The sequence below is a fragment of the Polyodon spathula genome, chromosome 23 (genome assembly GCF_017654505.1).
Source record: "Polyodon spathula isolate WHYD16114869_AA chromosome 23, ASM1765450v1, whole genome shotgun sequence".
Classification (NCBI taxonomy): domain Eukaryota; kingdom Metazoa; phylum Chordata; class Actinopteri; order Acipenseriformes; family Polyodontidae; genus Polyodon; species Polyodon spathula.
Window position 1 is genome coordinate 23,610,223 of NC_054556.1, and position 24,781 is coordinate 23,635,003.

The 24,781-nt window shown below is 41.0% G+C and overlaps 3 protein-coding genes across 5 annotated transcripts; all 3 read right to left on the bottom strand.

Annotated features, from left to right (window-relative positions):
* Positions 1–294: 294 nt before the first annotated feature.
* Positions 295–6,321, bottom strand: LOC121298192 (gastrula zinc finger protein XlCGF7.1-like). The gene is made up of 2 exons (XM_041225130.1): positions 6,054–6,321; positions 295–5,110 (listed from the first exon to the last, which is right to left on the bottom strand). Exon 2 carries the CDS (start codon positions 5,079–5,081, stop codon positions 4,095–4,097), a length of 987 nt encoding a protein of 328 aa, XP_041081064.1. The 5' UTR covers positions 5,082–5,110; positions 6,054–6,321; the 3' UTR covers positions 295–4,094.
* Positions 6,322–7,197: 876 nt separating this feature from the next.
* On the bottom strand, positions 7,198–18,376 carry LOC121298191 (probable ATP-dependent RNA helicase DHX35). 2 transcript variants are annotated; one of them, XM_041225129.1, is made up of 22 exons: positions 18,286–18,375; positions 17,534–17,664; positions 16,935–17,027; positions 16,263–16,340; positions 15,736–15,840; positions 15,166–15,227; positions 14,552–14,621; positions 14,123–14,182; positions 13,418–13,530; positions 12,808–12,904; positions 12,531–12,689; positions 12,244–12,454; positions 11,755–11,879; positions 11,529–11,583; positions 10,899–10,994; positions 10,587–10,681; positions 10,236–10,313; positions 9,880–10,009; positions 9,296–9,377; positions 8,939–9,010; positions 7,941–8,052; positions 7,198–7,836 (listed from the first exon to the last, which is right to left on the bottom strand). In XM_041225129.1, the coding sequence occupies exons 1-22, from the start codon at positions 18,323–18,325 to the stop codon at positions 7,801–7,803; spliced, it is 2,100 nt and encodes a 699-aa protein (XP_041081063.1). In that variant the 5' UTR covers positions 18,326–18,375; the 3' UTR covers positions 7,198–7,800. The 2 variants fall into 2 exon arrangements, 1 of the variants encoding a protein (XP_041081063.1); XR_005947264.1 differs by lacking the exon at positions 7,198–7,836 and having other exon boundaries at positions 7,964–8,052; positions 8,859–9,010; positions 18,286–18,376.
* Positions 18,377–20,154: 1,778 nt separating this feature from the next.
* On the bottom strand, positions 20,155–24,277 carry fam83d (family with sequence similarity 83 member D). 2 transcript variants are annotated; one of them, XM_041224096.1, is made up of 4 exons: positions 23,781–24,277; positions 22,430–22,549; positions 21,809–21,933; positions 20,155–21,718 (listed from the first exon to the last, which is right to left on the bottom strand). In XM_041224096.1, the coding sequence occupies exons 1-4, from the start codon at positions 24,264–24,266 to the stop codon at positions 20,755–20,757; spliced, it is 1,695 nt and encodes a 564-aa protein (XP_041080030.1). In that variant the 5' UTR covers positions 24,267–24,277; the 3' UTR covers positions 20,155–20,754. The 2 variants fall into 2 exon arrangements, with proteins under 2 accessions (XP_041080030.1, XP_041080029.1); XM_041224095.1 differs by having other exon boundaries at positions 22,430–22,597.
* Between the last annotated feature and the right edge of the window lie 504 nt (positions 24,278–24,781).

Consider the following 24,781-nt stretch of genomic DNA (forward strand, 5'->3'; position numbering starts at 1 on the left):
CTTAACTTGCTTCCATTGCTGCAGAACAGCTGTAAGTTGTTAACCCATTACTTGTTCCCTGAAAAAGGCCTTTTTGTGTGAAATGTACATTATTTTTCACTTTTTGATAACCTAAACTTTTTTTTTTAAACCTCTGGCAGTTTACCGCTTACCTTTGTACAATTTCAGGTTATTCATTGGACTTGCTTAAATTTCAATAAAAACTGGAAAAATTGGGGTGTTCTAAAACTTTTGACCAGTAGTGTGTGTGTGCGTATACAGCAATGGCCAGCATTTCGTGTTAGATTTCAAAATGTCACATTTTTCAATTTGTCAGTTTTTTGTTAAGTATATGGAAAACTACAAAGCGGTTTGTAATTTAATTAGTTAACCTAATATTATTCAGCAGGTTTTTATAAAGCAAAATATATTTCGCCAATATAGATATCTATTCCCGAGTCACGTTGACATATGGATTGCTGGCGCCACCTTGTGGAGGGGTCCTGCATTCACATAGCCAGACGCATTAATCAAAGCCAAGGGAGTGTAAAATACAATCAGGTTCTTTTATCCATTTCAAGTCGCAGTCTGAAGGCCGGCCTTGTGAGCCTGAAAAAAAGCACCCTCCACTTCATCAGAACCCCTACTTATAACAAATGGAGTGTCTCTTTCATGGAGTTCTGCCATCAGAAAAGAGCGTTGTCTCTATCCATTTAATTCCAGCACCAATGGAAGGGTCAGGGCAGGTGCACCTAGCTACATTGACTCCCCGGCGCTTCCCAGTCGTGCAGTAAACTACCTTTTAGGAATTGTTTCTCAATAAGAAATGATCAGTCCATTTATCTGAACCTGCTGGGCTGTCTCTGGCAAGACCTCCAATATTTTTCGTTTGACCTGATCTGGGTTATAAACTAGACTGAGGCACCTTCAATTTGTCACCCGCGCAGGGAGCGTCAACAACTGATTGCATCTCCAAATGTAAAAATTCCTCCCGCTTCAATTTCTATTCTTTAGTACTTATCGTTTCCACTCCTCCCTGCAAACTGTTTTTCAATCTGCTTGAAACACCCAGCCTGCAAAGAAGTGCCATGCGGCACAGCGAAGGCACCCGGCCATGGCTACTAAGAAAGGAATGTGGTGTTTACTCAGATTTAGTACTAGTATGTGCCCAGGATTTAAAGTGGTCAGTGTATATTGAGTGAGGCTCACACAAGTGTATTTCCTGATAATATAACCAGTCCAAACTGTGGCTCTAGTAGGGATGTTTAAGTACTTGTGAAAAGTAACTTAAAACTCAAGTCCTGTTTGTTTCCAGAGCCATAGTCCTGCCCTAAAGGGGCCATGTCCACCTAACTCTAGCCTCTCTCAGAAATGACCATCCGAAATTACTTGAAATCCACAGTTAATTACTGCAGGTATCGTTCATTTTGGTGCCTTGTTTTTGTAGTTCAAAATGTGTTCCCACGGCTTGTATTTTGAAATGGTGCATCTTTGGATTTTAGACTTGTACTTTTACTAATTAGCATCCTTCGCTGTCTTTTAAAAATCAACAAGTTGTTATTCCTTAAAACTCTACAAACTTTGTATTGCATCTAAATCTTAGTCAATCTGAAAAGTGTAACGGGGTTGTAAGGCGTAGTTAACTAGTTAAAATGTCCCTACAAAAGAAAGGCGTATTAAGTAATTATTAAAAAGCCTACATAACTTCTAGGGCCCTTGTGAGAAAAGTGCCGTAATCTTTTTCTTGTCACATATTTACTCCTAATCATCTCCTGGCTGTAGGCTTCCCAGAGCCTCTCATTTGAAGTCACACACACATTCCTCCCTGGCTGAAGGAAGCGTGCAGCCACACCTGCAAATACCAAGAGATGGAGATGCTTTTAAAATGGTTTTTAAAAAAGCTATGGCTGCTTTAATTATAAAAGGACAAATTCGTGAAATCCTGAACTTCCAGCAACTATAGTGCTATGTGGGATATAACTGGGCCAGTCTAATCTGCCAGCAGTCTCACTTGGACACCCCCTGCCCAGCCCACTCCGCACGACGCTCTCCTGGAAGGTAATTGAAACTCTGATACACTCTCCCGTGCTCCGCTTCTGTGTTCTATTTCCCAGGGGGGCTATGAAGATGCGCTTTCCGCTGCTCAGACCGATTGGAGAGTTAAGTGAGGAAGTCAGCCAAGCTATTTCATACAGCCAGGGGAAGTGTATTTACATTTCCCCTCAACGCTTCGATCAATAGGCTCACAGTAACCCTACACCCAGCGTTACAAGCGCACTATCTTTTTCAAAAGTCCACTTTAACCCTCACTTAACGATGCAGGAAAAATGGGCTTGCCCTTTAAGAGATATGGAAATTATCTTTAAAAAATAATCAAACAGCTGCAATATGAAAAATGTTACAAAATCTTAGAGACGTGGTTAAATTAGTTCAGACGGCAAGCCCAGATTAAAAAGCTCAACTGGACAGAGAAACTCCAGGCTATCTGTTGGGGTAGGGTGTCCCAACTACTGCTGTGCAGAGACAGAAAAGCTTCTTCACACAATACCAACTATTTCAAATGTCACTGTTTATTAGCAAAGGAACACACTACATATTGTCTTTGCTAAAGGGTACACTTCAGACACCTTACAAATATTAAACTAGCACCCTTTAGTAAAACAGCGCCAGGAACTGGAATTAACAGAAAACAATACTAGAAATGAACAAGATTATATAAACGTTCAGGTTTTTAACTGAACCAGTTCGAAACATTGCATTCATTCTATCAAATTTATTTCACACCATAAGGTACATCTTTATTGAGTTCAGAAGTATCAGTATTGCACTTTCCATACCTGCAGGTTTTTTTAATCTTTTTTTTTTTTTTTTTTTTAATGTAACCTCCCGATATAAATTAAACCTTTGACTTGCAAACTATGAAAAAAAGGCAGAGCTAAAAATGATCCGTTTTTTGGGGAATTCTGCAATGTGGACAAAATGCATTTGGTTTTATTTATTTTGCTGCCAGGGTAGAACTCCTGGGAACAGTCTAAAGTGCAAAACAGCTGTTTCAGTCCTAATACAGGTGAAACACGAATAGCGAAGGTTTTACTGCCGATGTATCCAAACCTCCCAGAAATCCCACACTTGTCCAGGTTTTAATGTTTTGTTTCTTTTGCATTTATTGAAATGTGTTTAGTGTCTATGAAAGATACTGGATCGAAGTGAAACGCTGTCCAGAAATCGTGCTTCGGCCCTGGAACAAACATGCTTTGAGGAGGCGAGTTCAGACTCAGGGACAGGCTGTCTGATAAAGTGCCCATTAGTGACGAGGGATGTGTGCTCTGCACTAGGAACTGGTCAGAAACCACCTCAGCTTATTTCACTCAAAACTCAAAAGTAACAAGATGGAAATGGCTTTCGATCACTGCTAGCCTCGACTAGATTGGAATCTGGGACCTGGTGGTGAAGGGAAGACTCACACTCCACTGCAATTCCAATGAGTTACCCTGCCCTCCTCAGCCCTGCTTTCGAGCTCTTCAGAACTGGTGGCTGTGGTTTGGATTAGTTGATAATGCTGGCTCAGGTGCCTCCTCTGCTGGTTTCAGAAAGAGGAGTCAAGACAAACCGATTACATGCCTCTGAATGTAAACCACTGTTCAATAATGTAACTTTAAGCAGTAGCTTCCCAATCTCTACATTGACTAACAAAATACACAACCAGAAGATCAAATCATCTCTGATGCATTGAATTTTTGTATCATACCAAAACTTCAGCAATAAAAAAAAAAAGTGAATTGGGAAATAACAAGTCTGCCATCTGCTGGTGTCTGGAGGCACTGTTTAAAAAAATGGTTTACATGGACAGCCTTACCCACAGGTCTGTGAAACCAGTTTTACTATTACTTCATATTAATCTATCTCTTGTTTAAGACTGTTTGGTCAGGTTATCATTAAGAATATTCACCTTTCCCTCCAGAACAGTTCAAACATTTGTTTACATTTCTATAAATGCCCATGGACAGCTTTGCCGTCAGGCTGAAAAACTTATGTACTGTACCTCAATTGTTTTCAGTTCAGTTTTTCGTTTTATGAAAATTAACTGCTCAGATTATGGGAGTAAAAGAGACCTGTTAAATTGACGGGTCGCTCTTCTTTTTCGCGGTGCGAGTTCGCTGGTGTGACTTAAGGTGTGACAGCTGTGTGAACCCTTGGCCGCAGTCAGTGCAGTGATATGGGGTCTGGCCTGTGTGAATGCGCTCGTGTCTTCTAAGGGTCCCCGACTGGCTGAAACTCTTCCCACACACAGTGCAGGAGTAGGGCGTCTCAGCTGTGTGAACCCGCTGGTGTGCTTTAAGTCCTGCTAAGTGGCTGAAGCGCTTGTCGCAGGCCGTACAGTGGTACGGTTTCTCTCCTGTGTGTATCCGGTGGTGGACCTTAAAGGTGTCCATCCTGCTGAATCTCTTCCCACACACAGTGCAGCCGTACGGAGTCTCTCCCGTGTGGATTCGCTGGTGTTTCTGTAGGTGACCCGACTGGCTGAAGCTCTTTCCACAGTCAGTACAGTGATAGGGTGTCTCTCCTGTGTGGGTGCGCTGGTGTTTCTGTAGGTGACCCGACTGAGTGAATTTCTTTCCACAGTCAGTACAGTGATAGGGAGTCTCGCCTGTGTGAATGCGCAGGTGTTTTTTAAGGTCCCCTGACTGGTTGAAGCTCTTCTCGCACACAATACAGCGATAGGCAGACTGTCCGTTGTGAATCCGCCAGTGCTCTCTGAGGTACCAGTACTGACTGAAGCTCTTCCCACATTGCGTGCAGATGTGCACCTGCGTCTTGTGCTTTGTGTGAGCTCTCGGGTGTTTTTTTAAGCTCCCGGGGCGAATTAAGCTCTCTTTGCATTCTGAACACTGGTAGGGGGTGTTTGTGCTGTGTGTCTGCTTGTGAACGTCAAGCATTGCTAATTCACAGAAACTCTTGCCACAGCCATTACAGACATACTGGGTCTCCTCCACGTCGTCGTCTTCGTCGTTTTCTTCTTTAATTTTGACCAGTTCATACTCGGGGACCTCGTCTTTAGTGTGCACGCATTCCAGTTCAGAACCCTGCCCTACAGATTCCATCTTTCAACCTTGAGTTTCCTCATTCGTCCCTGTGACAAAAACAAAAGTCTTTCAGGCTCCTGCAGGTCATATATAACAGGATGTATATTATTTAAAGAGCAAGTAGCTTCAAAAATACTTTTCTTTTACTGTTCAGGAAACTTGATCCAAAGTGGCATGAAGCTTGATGATTCTGGCTCCTACTTCCAAAAAGACACTTTAAACTAGTCACATATAACAAAAAACTGACTATTAAAAAATGTGACATGAAATTTTGTACTACTATTACGGCTTCCAGTGGACTTTTGTGATATCACTTTGTAGTTTATTTTGCTTACATGACATTAAATAAAAATTATGTTCAGATAGTGTTGTTTTTTGTTTGTTTGTTTTTTTTTTAAATTATGTATCAATACTAAAATTACACGTGATGCAAAACTTTTGTCCACAGCTGCATGTATATATCGATACAGAGATCTATATAGCAGGCAACTACAGCGGGAGACTAAACTGTCGGTAAAGTATCTTAGCACACATTTACCACGAATACAAAACAAACAGTATTCGAGAAATCCCATTAAAATCAGACTGCTGTAGTGTGAACAACTAAGAACATGACATTATTGTCTGTACTGTGTTGACATTAGAACATGTATGACATCTCATATATATATATATATATATATATATATATATATATATATATATATATATATATATATATATATATAACTTCATTGATTTTAACATTAATTTAATATTAAGAAGCAACACTTAAATAATAAACGCGTTTACAAAAACACGATCCATTTGATATTGGTAAACATGGCAAGGTGTGCTGCTAAGCAACCCCCAGACAAACACTTAAACATATATTATTAGCACAGTCCCATCAAACCCTTTACTGTGGTACCAATGTTTACATACTGCATGGGAGCTCTGTAGAAAGTGATATCAATCTGCTCAACCGCTAAATCACAGCACTTGTCTTACCTTGGTGCATGTCTTCTATCGCAGAAGGACTGGCTTCTTGTTCGTTCGTACGCCTTGCAATGTATTTTTGTAATACCAGTTTTTTCATTTATGCTCATCAAGCAAATGAATGTGAAACGCTACAACCCACAATGTATCACTCCTGCATTTTTTTTAAAAAAGTCTAAAAGCGTTAGTTTTTTTGGTTGAAAGCCTTTTTTTTCTGCTTTGTAATAAACGTTCTTTTCCTGTGCAGGCCTGTGACAGCAGTGCATACTGGGAGATGTAGTTTCCACTGTGTAGGTTCCTTTTTGGGTTTCTGAAAGAGGAAGTAGTCAGAGCTGCAAAGTGCAATTTGTGTTTCCTTGCCTGTTAATGAATTGCCATTGGACAGCGGTTGTTACTAACAATTTGAAAATAAATGTTAAAAAAACAAACAAACGGGAGAACAACCTGCAACCCTGTACAGAAAACTTTGAATTGTGAATGATTTCTCTAGTTCCAGGTTATTCAGGACAGTATTTTTTCCAAGAGGTTTCTCCGTGTCTCGATTCTTCTTGGCCTTACAGACTTTTCATTGTCATGACCCAAGTTATTTATTGTTTTTGCTGAATTGTTGTATTTTTATTTATTTTGATGTAAATCTGTTATTGACAATATGACAATAATCTAATCTAGTCTCTTCGCCACACAAAGCAGTATAGTGGATCCTATAACATACATTTCCATTAACTGCAAAATATAGCATTTTACTTTTTCTCATTTTTTTTTTTTTTTTTGACCAGTCACTATTTACATTAGACATGCAAAAAAAAATCTGATCTATTACAGTACTGCATGTTTAAGCTTACTCTCTTAAGTAGATGTGCCTTTCACACTAGTTTTTTGTTCTACTTATCTTTTTCCCCCCCCTAAAGGTGGACAACAGAAGAGATCCAGGGAAGTTATTCTGCCATTTACCAGCTTTTGTAAGTTATTAGCTATGTACATCTAGTACACAAACATGTTTTTACCTTATACATCAATTAAAAGTTATGGAAGAGTAGACATGGGTTAGCAGTTTTGGTGACCTTGGTACCTATGCAGTTGTTTTCTAGTCTAATAAATAACCCTGCAGTAATTCAGCTACAAATAAAGGTTAAAGGATAACCTTACTGACATGACAGTGGTTTGTGGGTATTTATTGAGTTACTACATATTTTTTTACATGACATACAGAGCATGTTTCTTCATGGAAGAATTAAATGACATTTACTGGCACACCACTAGATCTAATGGAGCATGTAGACGATGCTGACATCCTCATTCTAAAGACTGTAACAGAAGCGTCGGGGCTGGTTGCTTTTTTTTTTTTGCTCACAGAGTGACCTAATAGCAAGCAGGTTTCAGAGGTGACAACTCGTGTCTCTCTAATTAAACACACTGGCCAGTCAACACATTCTGAAAATGGAAGAATATATAGAGCAATACCCAGAGGGTAAGCAAGGGCAGCAGCACAGTGTTAAGGTTCTCCCTTGACTCGCCTGTCAGGGAAGCAGTTCTCCGCTTGCTGTTTTCAAACATCTCCATGCCAGTGTAGATCACGCTTAATACAGGTGAATGAGCACAACTTCATCAAGTGCTTCCCTGACATGGAGTACAGGGAGAACCTAGCGGTTTTTTTTTTAACATGGTGTTCACTCTTTGGTTCCCCTGGCCCGGGTCCCCTCTCCAAGTCCCATCCTGCTACAGTAGTGACCTGTATGGGCCAGGCATTCTCAGTCTTTGTTCAAACTACTTTTGTTCTCTTTGAACCCGATGAATGCTATAAAAAAAAAAGGAGGGTTACATGTTAGTTTCGACAAAGGGGTTCGCATTTGCTAGAGTCTACAGAAAAATAAAAAACAGTAAAAGAGTGGCTGTCCTCACCGTTCCCCTCCGGTAAAAATGAGGGGCCAGTTCCACCAGCCAAGAGGACTCTATTGCAGACACGTCCCGCAGGAAGTGCCTGGATGTCTGCATCACCTCATTGTACACTACCCTGCAGAGGAAATTGGAAATCCTGTCATTCCTGACAATCAGAGCCACACTTTCCAGCTGTAATCATTTATATATAGTATAAGTGGGTGTGTGTGACAGAAATATAATGAGTTCTGGTTATAAATCTCCCCCCCGACCTGTGAGGGCGCTAAGTAGTGAAAGAAGTCGTCTTTGGACGGGCTGGCCTGACAGTTCATTTCCAGGGTCGGAAAGTTGGTCTGCATGGAAGAAGGCGAGACTCCGTTGCAGCAACGTATTGACCCGGAAGGTAAACGAGGTAGCAGCTGCAGGCAATAAAGACAGCTGCAATCGCTTACCAAGGGGTCATGCGTGATAGCATAAAAAGGGCCGGAGAATTGTAAATCTTCTCCTTCGCTTGGTTTGTATTGAGAAACTGGAAGGACCGTGAGAGACGCAGAGAAAGCGTTGTAATAGTATTTGTGAGTGTTTGTTTGTTTTTCGTGTTGTTAGTAATTGTCTTGTTTGTATCATTAGGCCGGCTAAACACGAATCCGGAGCTGTCGCCAAGGGCCAGCACAAAACTGGATCAACACTGCACTAGTCACGATTAACATTTGTTATCACTAATTGTACTGCACCACAAGCACCAAGAGCACTCAAGTTAGACGTTGTGATCGTGTGTGTGTCTAATTATGTGTGTTAACATACTGTGCTTATTTACGGATCTACAACCCTGTTTTCATTGCGCAATACACACTGTTGTGTATGGCAAAGCTTTACTATTTATTGGCTGGTCATCAGACCATTGGATTATAAAACAAATAAAACAATGTATTTCACCCGTACTTTGTTGTCTGTTTGTTCTTTGGATTACTGCTACTAATTGCCACTTTGCCACAGGGTGGGACAAAGGTCTTGCAGCCTACCATTTAGGTGGCTTCTCCGCGTAGAGCACAGAGGTGGGATGAATATGCAGCTCATGATCATCTCGAAGCGTCCTGGAAGACAAGAGGGTATTTTACATACTGCAGATACAAATATACCAAACACAGGCCTCACTTGAAACTTAAATAAATGTATTTAAAAAAATAAATATAAATAAATAAATAAAAGTGACAATAAATTTTATTTATTAAATAATATTTACAATTATAAATATATGTGTATATATATATATATATATATATATATATATATATATATATATATATATATATATATTTTTTTTTTTAACTGTTTTTAAACTGCACAATGAAGTAATAAAAGGGCATTCTCGCTCGTACCTGTACGCCCCTGAATGGTGAAGCCTGGCCGCGTTGGCAAAGAACCCCGAGACGATGCAGCGCAGAATAACCTCCGGGTCACCTGAGAATCAGACACCACAGCATATTACAACCAACTTTCACTTGGCTGCAAGTTTTAATAAGTTTAAACAGCCAGAGAGGGCATTCCCAAGTAAACCAGGGACTCCAGCAACCACCATTCCAACATTTAAAAAAAATAAATAAATAAAAATTTAGAAGGGAATTTAAATGTCTTTTCTTTACCAGAAACATTTTCAATGTAATGGCTCATTTAATCATACGGTTGGCAAAATTACCTAAAGCTTGATTATTATCTAGAGAGATACCCCAGGGATGGAACTCAGACTCCTGTTGCATAGCTGTTTGAGCCATTCCTGGTTTTAAGACACACCTGAGCATTTTTACTTATACACTGTGGCTAATCAAGCTCACAGTAAAACCAAAAACCAAAAGGAGTCTTACTTCCATCCCTGCACCCCAAAAGGCTGGAATATACTGTTATTTTTATTAGGGAGAAACAAAAGCTCAAAAATGGGTGAAACACTATACTGCAGTGGACTCGCCTTCGCTGGACTTCTTGGGTACTCTGAACTTGCTCAGCAGTCTCCAGAGCTGCTCCCTCACAGCTGCGGCTCTCTGCAGCCCTTTGTAGTTGAGGAAGTGCTCCTGGCACCACTGCGAGCTCCTGTGATTCTGCCAGAGAAAAGGGCACACAAGTGTATCACGTTTGTGTTTACTCACTTGACTGCAGTTATGTAGGGATTTTGCCCATTCTCTTTTGAGACCATATTAAAAATCCCTAGCACTCTTCTAAAACAGCCTTAGTGTGAACCTGCCCATCCCCATTTAAAACAAGACGCTGTGTGTGTCAGTGCATTAGCCTTGAACGAGACCTTCAGTTTAAAAATGTGGCTCTTACCTTAACAAAGGCTTCATAAACATTCAGCATGGTCAGATGGTCCCCTTCTGCTACGGCAAACTTCCTGTGCTTCCTGGCCTGTAGAACGGGATAAGGAAACAGCTGAAACATGGAAGAAAATCCAACCAACAGAAACACCTGATAATAGGAAGAACTAAGAAACGCCTTCAAAATAATGTATTGTCTATGTCAACAGACAGTTGTACAAATACTGTATGTTATGTTCTTATATTAAGAGCATTGCCCGGCCATTGTGACCCAGGTTTTTGATCTTCATCTGCACTGTTAATATGACGCCTGTGCAAGGAATAGCCTGTGAATGGAAACCTGTGTAGAAATCGTTTCACTTACAGCTGGCTTCTTCTGGCTGGGAGGAGACACGAACACGTTCTGGATCTGCATCATGGCTGCGATGGTCACAATCTCTTCAGAGCAGCCGAAACTCCCTGCAACACCACATTCAAACAGCCATCCAATGACGTTTATTACAGTGCACAAAGTGCAAAACTCTATCAACCGATAATCCATGGAACACAGTAATGCACAGAACTGAAAGCGGAGTATCAAATCCACATTTTTAGCACACTCAGTCCGCACACTAAATAACTGGCTGAAATCGGAGAATTGATGCTTGAATTGATACAAAAGTGTTTCCTTACTCACCCGATTCCAGCAACATCTTCGCAAACATGGGAATGAGGGGGAATTCAGCCATCCGCATTCCCAGTGGCTCAGTCAGTCGGCCGTGCTCATCTAACCCTGCAGCAAACAGGTACCAACCCATCACCATGGTGAAAGCTACTCCTGTATTGATTCTGGATTGACCTTTACAGTGGCTTTGAGGCCACTATCTCTCCTAACCAGTGTCAACATAAATATAGACTGGTTCAAAAATATATCTAAAGTATGCAGCCTGCAAAAACTCTATTGTAGTCTCTTGTTCTCTGTGGCTTCCCATTTTGACCTCTTTGAGAATGTGAGGTGTTGCTGGAAATCAGAGTAAAGCAGATGCAGGCTTAAAAACCTGATGAATAAGGGAACTGCAATGACTCATCAGTGAGTGCTTTTTTTTCAGTGTTCTGTTTTAGAACACATTGATCGCAGTCCTGGTCAACAGTGGGAATCCAGAAAGTCAATTCATGTTCCACCATGCCTTAGGAGCTACAGTACGTGTGTGATGAGCAAAGCAAAGCAGGAGATGCTGTGGAGGAGCCCCACCTATCCAAACAGCAGCCATCTCCTGAAGGTTCTGTTCATTTCGTAATAGAATATTGTTTCTCACAGTGTTCTCACCTCCAAGTGCAAGCAGCAGTTCCAGAGCCTGTACCATGGACTGGGCAGGGGGAGGCTGTAAAACAAAACAAAAAAAAAAAAAAAAAAAAAAAAAGGGGGGGGGGGGGGGGGGGGGGGGGGGGGAGCGTCACAAGCAGGGTTAACATCTGCTTCATGATCCACTCTCTCAATCATGGAGGAAATACACTTTGATTCATTATGCCAAAAGCGAGTGAAAGTGACTTACAGACAAGAAGCTGAACCTCAGAACGTTGTCTATCCCCAGGGCTTTCAGCTGCAGGATCACAGGGGCCAAGTTAGTGCGCTGCATCTCAGGCACTGTCGATGGGGGTAACTTTTCAAAGTCTTCTTCTACAAGGAAAAATGAAAAAAAACAGTAGTAGCACTTTTACAGGGCAGCACATGCACAAAAATACCAAATTCCTGTTTGAAAGGTATTACAAAGATTAGAAATGATTTGCTGGAGATTCTGACTTAATAAAGAGCTTGGAAGTGTAAAATAACATCCCCTCTGAAGTGTTATCGTTCATATATATTATTCTGATGAGAATCGTACTATGAACTTGGTGCCACCCAGTGGCCACATAACAAAATCACACTTTCAGAGAATCATTGTTTTCCTGGCAGGGGACGGGGGACGGGACAGGGGATGTCCCCCCTGTGCAAGCGGTATGAAATGAAACCCTGTAAGTTTTATAAAATAAAACCCCGGTACCTGTGTAGAGCCGGTAGCACTTCCCAGCCCGGATTCTGCCGCCTCTTCCTGCTCTCTGACTGGCCGACGCCTGGGAGACAGGAGCCACTACCAGGGACTCGATGGCTGTTTTGGGGTTGTAGGCTCTCAGCTTCACAAACCCGCAGTCAATGACGAACACCACGCCGTTTATAGTGATGGAGGTCTCTGCAATGTTGGTCGCAACAACCACCTGGAGAAGAAGATGACTCGGTTCAAATACAACATTTTTATTTGTATCTTTTAATAAAAGAGGACGGGCAATTCACCTTGCGCACAGTATGGGGCACCCTCTCAAAAACCTTCATCTGCTCAGAGTAGGGCAGGCCTGCGTACATGGGAAGAGCTCGTAGGTGCTTCTTCATCCCTGAACGGGACAGGGCCCGGGACTGCTCTACCAGCATGGACACCACTCTCTCCACCTCCTCCTGCAAACACAACACAGCTTCACTCCTCTCACACACATTTTATGGAAGTTCTAATTTCAGCATGGGTCTGACAGGGAAAGCCACAGGGCCTCAAATGCTCCTGGGTAGTATGATGTACCTGTCCGGTGAGGAATGCTAGGACATCCCCATCTCCTTCAGACTCGTGGATCTTCATCACTGTCTCCACTGTGGCCTTCACATAGTCAGGAACTGGGCTGAATTGGCAAACAGTTAGTAAAATCAAGCTGCACGCTGGGCCCTCTTCACAATGCTTACAATACTAAAATGACTATCACTCATCCAAACACAAACAAAAGAATATGTTTTAATAGCTAACAGGGTATCATTTGTAACTCCCATTGCATAACAGTCTGAGTCATTCCAGCTTTTTTTGACACAGCTTGCAGCTTTTGTACAGGTAACTTACAATGTAAGCCTCACAAATCAACCTGGAATGAACTAAACTACTATACAATGGCAGTCTTAAACTCCTGATTTAAGTTTGCAGACAGGCCCCATTGTTTCCAAGTGTGCATAACACTACTGATGCATGGTTTCACCCATGTGTACTGCATTATTTTCTATCACTTTATTTTGTCAGCTAACAAACAATACATACAGGATTACAATTACCCAAGTACACAGTTTAACAACCTTTCATTATCACTCAAGTAATAGGAATGTCAATGCGTGGTCCCCTCACTAGCAGTGTGCAGTCCCCGGCTTACCTCATTGTATAGAAGACATCCACAGGGAATGTCCTCCCCTCCACTGTTAGAATACCACAGGTATCCTTACTGGGATTTCCAGACTCATTCAGGTTAAAGAAATCCCGAAATTGCTACAGGAAAAAAAAAAAAAAAAAAAAAAAAACACACACACGTTCTGAACTGGTCATTTTAGGTCATGTTTCACATATATTGCAATGCAGCGTCCGTCAATGTATTTTTGATTTATGAATGGTTACAATTTCAGCTCAGATCATAAGAAAGCTGACTTTTTTCTTCTGGAATGCTGACGGTTTCATTCCAGTATTCCCGTGAAAAAAAAAAAAAAAAACACTTTACTTTAAAATTAGCCTGAAGGAACAGAAGATTATTTCATTTTATTTCACTTGTTTGCAGCACATCTGGCAGTGACTCGGAGGCAGAGCGATAGCTTGTTCAGACTTGGTTAAAGTATGTACAGTATAGCAGGTCGAGTCACTGAACATACATGCACTCTACAGGATGTTTGATTAAGCATTACAAATCAATACTGCCACTTAAACATCATCCCTGGACCCCAGCTGACTTCTCAAACACACTAACAGATTTCTTAACTGAGAAACACATTCCTTGCCCTTTAAGATCATTGCAGCTTTGATCATTTTTATAAATTCTGAGCCTGTACTTTCACCAAGACAGTATTCTAAAGCAAGAAAAAACAACTACCTCGGCATTTAGAGTAGCTGACGCCACAATCAGTCGCAGATCTCCGCGCTTCTTCTGAATCTGATGAGAGGCATGAAAAACAAGGCTGGTGAATCCTTAGGTACCTGTCACTTTAAAGCACTATTTCTTCCATTGGTTAAGGTAGAGTTTCTGTTAAGCGATTACAAGAACTTTCCTCTACTCCACCAGCACAGAGAGCATGTAAATCTTATATAAAAAGTGTCCGTCACCCAAATCAGACGTGCTTCAAAATTAAATGACACAAGCTGTTTTTACACAGAACCAACGCCAGGTTTCAAACACAGTGTAAACGGTTAGAAGTAGTGTTTTATTTAAAAAGGGAACCTTGTTGGTTTTGAAGTGATAAAAAAAAAAAAAAGTCAATCTGAACCATGAAGTAAAAGGTGAACTGTGATGGAGGGGGCTAACCTTCTTGAGAAGTCCGATAGCGATGTCTGTGTAGAGGGTTCGTTCATGAGCCTCGTCAAGCATCAGGACACTGTGGAGACAGCCAATATCGTCACATTCACATGTGTATTTACACTGGGATCTGTCTCTCTGATAAAACGCTGGGTGAGACAGAGGAACACAAAGCAGCCACTCAACAGTTCTGTCACTGAATGTGCGAGCGAGAAGAAGGTCTTATAATATAAGAGACAGGGACAGCTGTATTGTACACATTACAAAACAAGGACCACGAAAAGTAGATTTTCTAAAAAGCTATAATTTTATTTTGGGTAGTGTTTAATTTGCAGCCAGTATGGTCTGTTTCCAGCTTTCACATTCACAATGAGTTTGCTGGAATGTTTTAAGTGTTTTTTAATATAGTAATTCATGTCCAGGTACAGGTTTAACCAAACCTGGGAGATATCATGCCTTCTACATATAGCATGCCTCTCACTAATGTTTTTCTGACTGGCATAAAAATAAGTAAAACAACTGAACAGTCAGCTGCGAGGGGTTATGAACAAAGGGAATAGATTTTAAAAGGAACAAACACTTGGTGTTTAATAGTGTAGAAGGGAGTGATCGTTTGCCAGTACCTGTATTTCTTTAATAAAGGATCCGCCATCATTTCTCTCACCAGCATTCCATCGGTCAAGAACTGAAACAAACAAGGAACACACATAAACTTCCCTCTAACACTCCCATACATTTTCCATCAACCAAATAAGGCACAGCTAAACTTAAACAAAGGGGTGGATTTTTACTATGTTTAAAAGGACTGCTACCCAAGGTTTTATAACCCATGCTGTTCATGTATTATCAGCACTAGAAGCAATTATTTCACTGGATCCACCTTTTTTTCACAAATATTTTCTTCTTTATTATATTCAGGTATTTCGTAGATCATGCTATGAAAAGATGCTTCCTGAGACCTAATCAATTCTGGTGTCGTTGTTCAAATTTTTTAAATGTGGCAGAAAGAAAATACTGGTATAAAATTATCAAGAAATAATCCACAGTCACTTGAACTGATATTACCTGCACCCGAAGAGCTTTCATGCTCGTTTTATAACTATGTATTTATTGATTTTACTATTCAGTTAATAACTGTGGTACTGGTGCAAAGACTTAGGTTTGTTTCTGTTCAACTTTAATATTTCTATTACCTTGATGCGTGTGGCATGGGCATCAGAACAGTCATCAAACCGTATTGTGTATCCAACCTCATGGCCCAGCAATGCCCCTCTCTCCTCAGCTACACGGCCAGCCACCTGATCAGGGAGTGAAGAAGAGGGGAGGGGTCAAGCCATGGTGGTCAAGGCAAACTCTTAAAACACCCAGGAATACTTACACAGCTCATTAGTAACCTCTTCTGCTGTTGGTGTTTTTAGGCAATGGTGTACCAGTAATTTATTTTAGAAGCTAAATATTGAAACAGCTACACTACATGTTCAGAACATCTCTAATTCCACAGTTTTTGACTAGTTACGACAAAGACCTTGGTTTTAGATTTGTAACTTCACATTCAAGGAAGAAATGTTAAGAATTTGCCCTCAGGAAGGTTGTGGCTAACACTAGCTGGTATGCAAATAAATATACAGTGTGACATTCTACAGCTCCAAACACAAAGCAGCATAGCCCCCCCTGTCCCCCCACCTTTTACCATGAGGCCAACGTGCACAAAGAAACTCACCGAGACTGCAGCCACCCTTCGTGGCTGGGTCACTCCCACCACTTTCCCCTCTGCAGCCCATCCAGCCTCCAGGAGATACTGAGAACCAGAGAGCAATCAAGATGTTATTTCTGTAGGGCACAGTGTGTGGATTCTCCCACACTCAAGATATGGTGCACTTTTGAAACCCAATACTTTGCAACACATCTAAATTTGCCTTTACAATTCATTATTGGTACAGTACAATGAATCAAACCATCAGCAAAGGAGTGTTAAATGATACATTTTTATCTAGTTGATCATTTTAAAAGACAGAGTGTCTAAGGTTATGCCAAACACCAGTCCTAAAATCCTAATATTACACATCTGAAATTATTATACTGTTCCACAATTGATGTAAATGATGGTGGATCTAAACGCTGCCATAGTGTATATCATTAAAATAGAACTCTTGCTTGCATTGTACACACAGTAATACACTAAATAAACAGCACTGTTAGGCATTTAGATTTTTAGAACCTTGGTACACACAAGTCTCTGTTTTAATTATATAAACTGTGAGTATTTGATCAGTTCCTGATTAAATCAATTGAATAGATCCTGTGCTCTTATTTAAAGTACATTTTTGTTTTGTATTCCTGTTTTTGCTCAAACATAACTTGCCCTTTAAAAAAAAAAAAAAAAAGTATTTACCTGAGGAATCTGAGTGCTTTTCCCACACCCTGTTTCTCCAACGATCACTACAGTTTGATAGTTCTCCAACAGATACAGGATATAGTTTCTGTGCTGAAAAACCAGAAATATAAACCCAAGAATTATTACCTGACATTCAAGATAACTATCTGTGTAGTTTCTGTTATTATAAAACATATTATACCAGTTGCAACATATCTTTAAAGCATTGCTCATATAAACTTCACCTGGTCCACGACAAACTACACAGGCAATTAATTATAAAAGTATGATTTCTCTGAAGGACAGTATAATACATTCTGCAATGTGAATCACTCATTCTTTGTAGTGATCACCTCCCTAAGGAAAAACATTACAGGGTTACAGGGATGGCAAGAAGACTCTTTAATAAGACAGGCTTTACTGGTTACACTTAAGAGAATGTGACTTTGTAAAGCTGGGGTGCAACTAATTAGTCTCAACCTGTGTAAAGCATGAAAAGGCTCAAATTGCTAAGCAGGAATCTTACTGCAATGCCTGTATCCCATAGCATTTTTACTACAAGACTGGGTGAACCGCAGTTCCCCGCGACTATGCGTCATTCACCCCATTGCGGATACCTTGAACACGGGAAGCTTCTGCCTCTGTTTCTCGATGGACAATGAGGCATGAGGGTTGTAGACGACAGAGCCGCCGACCTCTGCAGCCCCCTCGCGTTCCTCATTGAGACCGAGACCTGGACCCTCCGTTCCTGGAAAATTGCATTTTAAAAAATCCTTTACAATCGTTCTCCGTTATTTTCTTTAATTATGTCAGCCGCTAAAACAAACTATTCAAGGCAATAGTAGACGGAGAAAGAGTGTAAACAATCTATGACATTAAAACCACGTCTGCTTTCTTTTCAGGACTCGTAGTAAACAAAAACAAAGAATACGGCAATTAAATTGAATCTGGTGAAGATACATTATACTGGCCATGGAAGCAGCTGCTGTCTCTAAACACCGCAGATCATTATGCAAATATCTCCCGTCAGTGTTTACTGTGCGGTTTGTTTTATGTAATTATACAGGTCGAAGAAGGTCAAAAGCAATTGTATTGATGCACTGCGCTGTTTTCATTTCACAATAAACGGATAAGGAGAATCAGATTCAAGCACAGACAAGTCCCCCGTATCAGAAATGCACCGTTACTAGGGTTCATGTTTTGCAAAAACAAGGTGACAGCGCCGGCCAAACAAAATGCAAGATAAACCGTAACATGTCACTGTGTATACAACCACAGGCATTCAAATGAAGAAAAAACACACAAATAAGACAGTTATCCGATGCACTGATCATTTTACCGACTCTCGTAATTTTCTTAATTAGCTTACCAGGTTTCCAGAACTTCATTGCGGACCAGGGCGCCGCCATTTTCGGTCGAAGGCTACGTCACAAAAACTTTATTTAAAACCAAAATTGCAGGGGAGGCACAGTATGGCAAACTGTTTAAACGTGTAACCCTCAATTTCTGATATCGACCGGTCTATTACCGATATCAGTAATGTGTTTTGATATAACATTTTAAAAAAATAACACGAAAATACAACTACTGATGTACAAAAATCGGAGGATTATAGAACGGCTTGACATAGGCAGTTGTATCGTAAAGTGCAAGAAAACAAACACACATGGCAGGTTAACCAGTCACTATACAGTAGCTCAGTAAACGGATTTTTAAAGTATTCATAGCAGGATTGGGAACATTGCGTAGCTCCCTAAAATTAAAACCATTCGGAGCGTGTAAAATAAACGGGGTACTTCATTTTACCACGGAAAGAATGCATACACAGCCAGGAGTCGTGCTTGTTGAGAAATGTGTTGGCAATACATTCCTACAATTACAAATGCACGGCGAGTCAAAGTTACACGTTCCACTGGATCTGTCTAGGTGGTATATCTTCAAGTTATGACTTCGGAAACAAACTAAATAAAAAAAAATAATAATAAAATAAACAGATCACATCGCTTTTTTGTCGTACTTAAATTATTTTACAGGAAACAATTGAGCATATAAGCAAGTCTGAAAATCTCACACTAAAACTTGGAAGGACTCAAACCAGGATACAATGGGGTGTTTTATTACCATTCCTGGACATTCAAATTATACCCCCGAGAACTGATCCTCAGTTGTAGTTGCCCACCATTAATATTTATATATATATATATATATATATATATATATATATATATATATAAAAATAACAGGCTAGATCAGCCAGTGTCTTTCTAGAAATGGCAGCACGATCTTGTGAAATGCCATGTTAGAACACGCGTCCTTTCTTGCAATAAACAATGCAGAATATGAATTAAGACAGATCCTTGTCTGTATAAACATGCATGCAACCAATAAATTTGAGCCTAAAATGGCAAGTCCATAATGGATAGTGGCTATACTGTAGACTATAGCAGTGTGCAATGTATCAGTTTGTTACCCTTACTCTATTTTTGGACTTTGGAAACTTGAAGTTAATATCCAAACTCCCTCAGCTGACAAGAAAGGAGCAAACATTCTGTTCATTTATTTTATTTATTTTTTGTTTAAATTATTGCTACAGATAAGTGACAAACAGTTACCTTTATTACTTATCAGAACAAGAATTGCACAATACAAAAAGAAAATTCCAGGTATTTTGGAATAAGACCAACACATACCCCAGCCACACAACATGAATACAGTTAGAAGCACAGGAAACACAATTCAAGTTTAAAATAGACTAGTGTTTACTTTCAAGTACTGAAGTGTTTCAGAAATCTCAGCCAAACAAAAGCAAACCCTATTACAAGTGTCAGATCAATGTGTACCAGACCTGCCTGTATTCAGTTCACAGTAACTCGGCACTAGTTTTGGTTCTACAGTGGTAGAAAGAGAAATCATGTTACTTCCATTTTAGATTTAAAAATGTTGTCTTTACAGTTGTGTACATAAACCTGTTTACACACTAGTTTCTTTTGAAATGTTTATTTTAATGATGTTTAAAATGCATTGTGATAATGACTGCCGGCTGTGGTTGTTGGTATGAGTAACCCTGGCAGTTCTAGTATTAAAACAGTTCATAAATGTAAATTTTGTGTGTGTGTTTTGTACAGCCTTTCTGCTGGAGATTACAAGATATTAAACCAGAATAACGGGATCTTGACTGCTCAAATCTCGCGAGCCACAAGCACGATTCCTGCTCCGGTTTACATGGGTTTTTACAGGTATTTTTGATCATGAGAAAGCGATTGACCCTTCCGTTAAAGTCGCGCTGCCAAAAGAAGAAAAAAAATAAAATGAAACACCATTTACCAAGAATAAAAGGTAAGGCACATACAATTCAATTTTATATTAAATAAATTCAGTGTAATGCTAGTTCTACCTTTTCACCCTAACCAAGTACCTCTAAAATGAATTTCTATAGAAGATTGTCATGGCAAATGACAGGAGGTTTGTATTCACTACCTATTATCTTACATTCCTCTTTAGCTGGTTGCTTTATACCCAGTTTCAATGCTGGTTGTTCAAATTGAATAGCAAAATGCAAAATGACAGTAAATAAAGCCCCTTTCCATGGTAGTTCATCAGTAACTTTAAACACATGTCCATTAGATATACAATACTTGTAACATTACTGATGACTTCTGAATGATCTTTGAAAAGTCATTCAGAGCAGTTCATTGGTAGTGCTCCAATCCCAACATAGTAAAAGTTGTCTACCTAAAAAGGAGCAACCTGGGTAAGAAAAGGGACTGCAAAAACAAGAAAAATAGTTTGGGTGTGGCATTTCATACGCATTCCAAGTTGCTCTTCAAATGTCAGGTTTTCATTTGAGTCTATTTGGAACGGTCAGAGACGGCATTGCCGCACCACCTCGAAATCTCAAAGCATGGGGGTTGTGCTCCTGCATCTTCCTGTGGTTGTAGCTCCTAGGGTTAAAGGTCAGGCCAACCAGCTCCCGGCGATGGGAGAGAAGAGAGACCATGTGGTCGAGCTTGGCGCGGATTGTGGAGTAATGGTACTGGCGCTCTTTGCTCAGCTTCAGGAAGCAGACCCTCAGCGAGCCATCGGGAGACTGGGAGGAGTCCGGGTTTTTCAGGGGAGAGCATTTCAAGGCATCGGTCTTGCGAGGAGAAGCTTGAGACGAGGGGACAGGTGCTGCAGAGTTCTCCTGGCTGTTGGTTTGAGTCGATGAGCCTGTAGAGGATGTCATTGATGACTGAGTGTACTCCTTGGAGAGCACATCAGTTTGGGCATCACAATCCACTGTCAGGACATTGGTTTGGGTGAAAGCATGACACGTTGTGGTGGGTTCCTCGGCAGCCTTCTCTGTTTGAGTACACCCAGGCGCCCCAACAGCAGCCGCAGTTGGAGCATCGGCAGTGACAGCTGGATGGCCCCCCTCCACAGGATCGGGGTCCTGTAGCCAATCTTCCATCTTGGGTGGTTCCTCTCCGATAGTGGAAGCTTCGGACACTCTGCTGTCTTTCAGGCGCTCGCTGTCTTCACCCCCAGGAGGCACAATGGCAGGCTTGGCCCTGTTGGGCGTGCTCGACAGCCTGCACGGCTCCACTCCCAGCAGGTTGGCCAGTGGTACCTCATGGACTGCAGGCAGCTTAGTGGTGAGGTGGTCATAGACACCGCTGTTCCAGCAGCTGGAGGGGGCCTTGGGGTTGAGCGGCTTGGACTGAGCGTACAGTATCCGGAACTGCTCGTCAAAGTGCTCAGAGACCTGGCCTGACAGCTCCAACAGGTTACTGCTGTTCAGTCTGCCATCTGTCCAGGTAAACCTGTGAGAGAAACAAGTATAATGAAGTCAGGTGGAAAGTGCCAGCTGGCCGTCTAACCCGAGCCACTCCCCTGCCTTCCCTTCTCATTACCTGTAGGAGCCTGTGGCCACCCTGTTGCCGTCAATCAGCATGAACCGCTCGTGAACCTTCCCCACAATCTTGGCCCCTGATCGTGTGAAATAAGTGACTCCAGTTATGGTCCGCACCCGCATTTGCTTAAGAAAAAAAAAAAAAAAAAAAAAAAAAAAAATTTTTTTAAAGAATGACAAAAGCATCAATTGCATATCTGATAAGGCACATTTCTGTATCTGCACACATGATATGCACTTCAAGCATATATTCTAGCATCTTTAACCTATCAGTGCAGTTTAATGAAAACAAAACTACAAAAAAAAAAAAAAAAAAAAAAAAAAAAAAAACAGGCTTTAGACAGACGAAGTGTGCCATAAAGCAGTGTTACATAGTATTTATTAGTGAAAGAAAATCAGGCCTTATAACCACAAATACAATACTCAAAAACTAACACAGTACCTGGTTACAATATCTACAATACTGTAAAGTTTATTCAGCACATGCCTACAGTATCTAGGAGAGGCTGCCATCTCTCTTGCATCAGTGGTGGAATTTTGGCTATCAATCAGCTCTTGCAGCCTTTTTGCCCAAACTTCATTCTTGGCAGTCATACTGGCAGAGAAGTGAAGGGATTCGTACTTGCAGTTCGTCAAGTCGCACGTTGAGGCTCTTGCACATCTGTAGGAAGGAGGGGAGGCAGGACTGGTCCAGCAGGATGTAGACTGGGACTCTACGCTTTGTACATGCTTCCTGGAGATCCTTAAAGATGTCCAAGTCTGTCAGAGAGTCCATTACCAAGGCAATAACCTGCAACATGCAGCACTTTACAAGTAGAGGGCTTGACAAGTCTACCCAGGTATGTAATAGATTGGCAGTGGCCACAGGCAGGTTTTGTCCACCCCCACAGGAACAGCTCTATTAATGTGCATTATGCATGTCAACGTTATGAATGAATAAGACTTGCTAGTACCTACTTGCAAATAGATCTGGCTAGCCTAGAGCCAATGTTATGCAGGTGCGCACAAATGAATATACTTTGGTGTCAGGAATCAAGCTTAGCCACAATTCCGGCATAAGCCAAAGCTTTTGTGCCTTTGTATTTTATTTCTGAAAAATGCAAATCAGGTCAGCAACTCTTACTCCAAAGTGCAACCAAAGGCATGCTGGGCCATTGTATGCGCCCATCTCGTTCATGTTAATAATGCTATGGTCAATCATTTACTGACCATTTGCTCTTATCCATCATTAAAGCAGAACAATTACGCGCATTGTGACACATATCGTCTAATGCATATCGTTATGTGCTCTATCGCGAGATTAATGTATCATGATGACACCTTTAACTGACAGGATTTAGGTCTATTGTTTCCCATTGACCATTTTCACTGTACTTGGACAACTTCAAACCCTGAAAATTATAGTAAGTTTCCCTTCCAGCTGTACACGTGCTCACATCTACGTTCCAGCCAACTTGCCACTTGGCTTGAAGCCGAATATTTTCCAGCATTATCCTTGAATCAAAAGACAGGCAAAACTATTCACTAACCACCAGTAAAACCACTTCTAGTAAACACAAAAATAGATCTGTTTAAGAGCAACTATATAAAACTCTGAAACCCTAATGCCATTTTATAAAGAAGCGTTACGCGAGAATAAAACAGTTCAAAGCATTTCTTACACTGTGCACTGCCTTCTAATTCCTATTTTTTTGTACTGAATAAGCAGTACATTTGTGATAGTGATATTGCTAGGATTTTTTTTAATGATGTGTATAAAAATACACACATATAATATATAAATAATCACATAACTTAATATATACATAGGTCTTGTAGAGATATCAGACGTTCACCGAGCAGTATGGACTTCGGACAAAGTGTGTGTGCTGTAATAACACAGTACCATAGCGACCAGACTTGTTAGGTTACTAGTATCGATGCTACATTAACCGCCAGTTACAGTACGTGAATGAAAACAAAAGTGACATTACCTCTTTCGCACTTTTTATCATTCTCCTCGCCGCCTCCTTGCAGCTGTAAATGCACTCCCCGTAGCTGGGCTGAAAGTGAGCGACTGCCCGGGTGACTCCCCTGTAGGAATTGCTTGTGAAAGCAGGCCACCCTATCTCCAGGTGGGGCGGTTCTGTGTCCGAGACCTCGGGGAAGTAGGTGACGGAGGAGCAGTCAAGCGAGCTGGTTATCGACTGTTCCAGGACCCCCCCGTCACCGGCGAGAGACACCCGTTTGGGTTCATTAGCAGAGTGGACTATCCGTCTTATTTCATCGTCGGAAAGAAAATTAGGGATCTTCTCCTTTTTTAAAAACTCTAAAAAGCCATCTCTTCCACCAGATATCAGTTCTTCCAGCGCAAGCCTATGCGCTTCGTTGTAAAGCCCCTGTGGGTTAGGGTCATTCTTAAATTGGTACATTCTGTCGACCGGGCCTGGGAAATCATCTAAGCACTGGGACAGATCCATGATACACGGTATCAAGCGTGCTGTTGCTGCTAATTTGCAGGCCTACGCATTTATAAGGCTTTCAAATTCACAGAGACCAAGCCCACCGCTGCCCGTATTGGTTAAACAACCTCATGTTGTTAAACTTGTCTACCACTCAGCAAAGCCAGCTCACGCTGATTGGCTCACAAGTTTGAATTTGTAACCAAACACGACTCCCATTAACTGCCGTCCTGCAACGTTTCTCCCTGAGGTGCCAACAATCATTCAAATCGTACCGGAGGGCGGTCCAGACTGTGTGGAACTGGGGAGGGAGCCGTGCAGGTGCTGGGAAACCTTTTTTTTTTTTTTTTTTTTTTGCTTTTGCTTGTCTCACACTAATTATATCATTCGTGTATAAACATGTAATAATACAGAATTCAAACTTAACAAGTTCTACTTACCCAACCCACAATCTTATTTTCAACGTTTAGGTATTAGATCAATCACCTGTATTGATCAGAAGAGCTTGAGTTAAAGTTAGCTGTATTTACTTA

Excerpts from the sequence above, each read along its gene's own strand:
- LOC121298191 (XM_041225129.1), bottom strand. The coding sequence starts at position 18,325 with ATGGCGGCGCCCTGGTCCGCAATGAAGTTCTGGAAACCTG. Across the intron at positions 16,341-16,934 it reads AAAGCACTCAGATTCCTCAG|TATCTCCTGGAGGCTGGATG; the intron begins GTAAATACTTTT and ends TCTGGTTCTCAG. Across the intron at positions 14,622-15,165 it reads CCTTTATTAAAGAAATACAG|TGTCCTGATGCTTGACGAGG; the intron begins GTACTGGCAAAC and ends CTGTCTCCACAG.
- fam83d (XM_041224095.1), bottom strand. The coding sequence starts at position 24,266 with ATGGATCTGTCCCAGTGCTTAGATGATTTCCCAGGCCCGGTCGACAGA. Across the intron at positions 22,598-23,780 it reads TGATAAAAAGTGCGAAAGAG|GTTATTGCCTTGGTAATGGA; the intron begins GTAATGTCACTT and ends TGCATGTTGCAG. Across the intron at positions 21,934-22,429 it reads TGCGACTTGACGAACTGCAA|CAAATGCGGGTGCGGACCAT; the intron begins GTACGAATCCCT and ends TTTTTTCTTAAG.
- LOC121298192 (XM_041225130.1), bottom strand. The coding sequence starts at position 5,081 with ATGGAATCTGTAGGGCAGGGTTCTGAACTGGAATGCGTGCACACTAAA.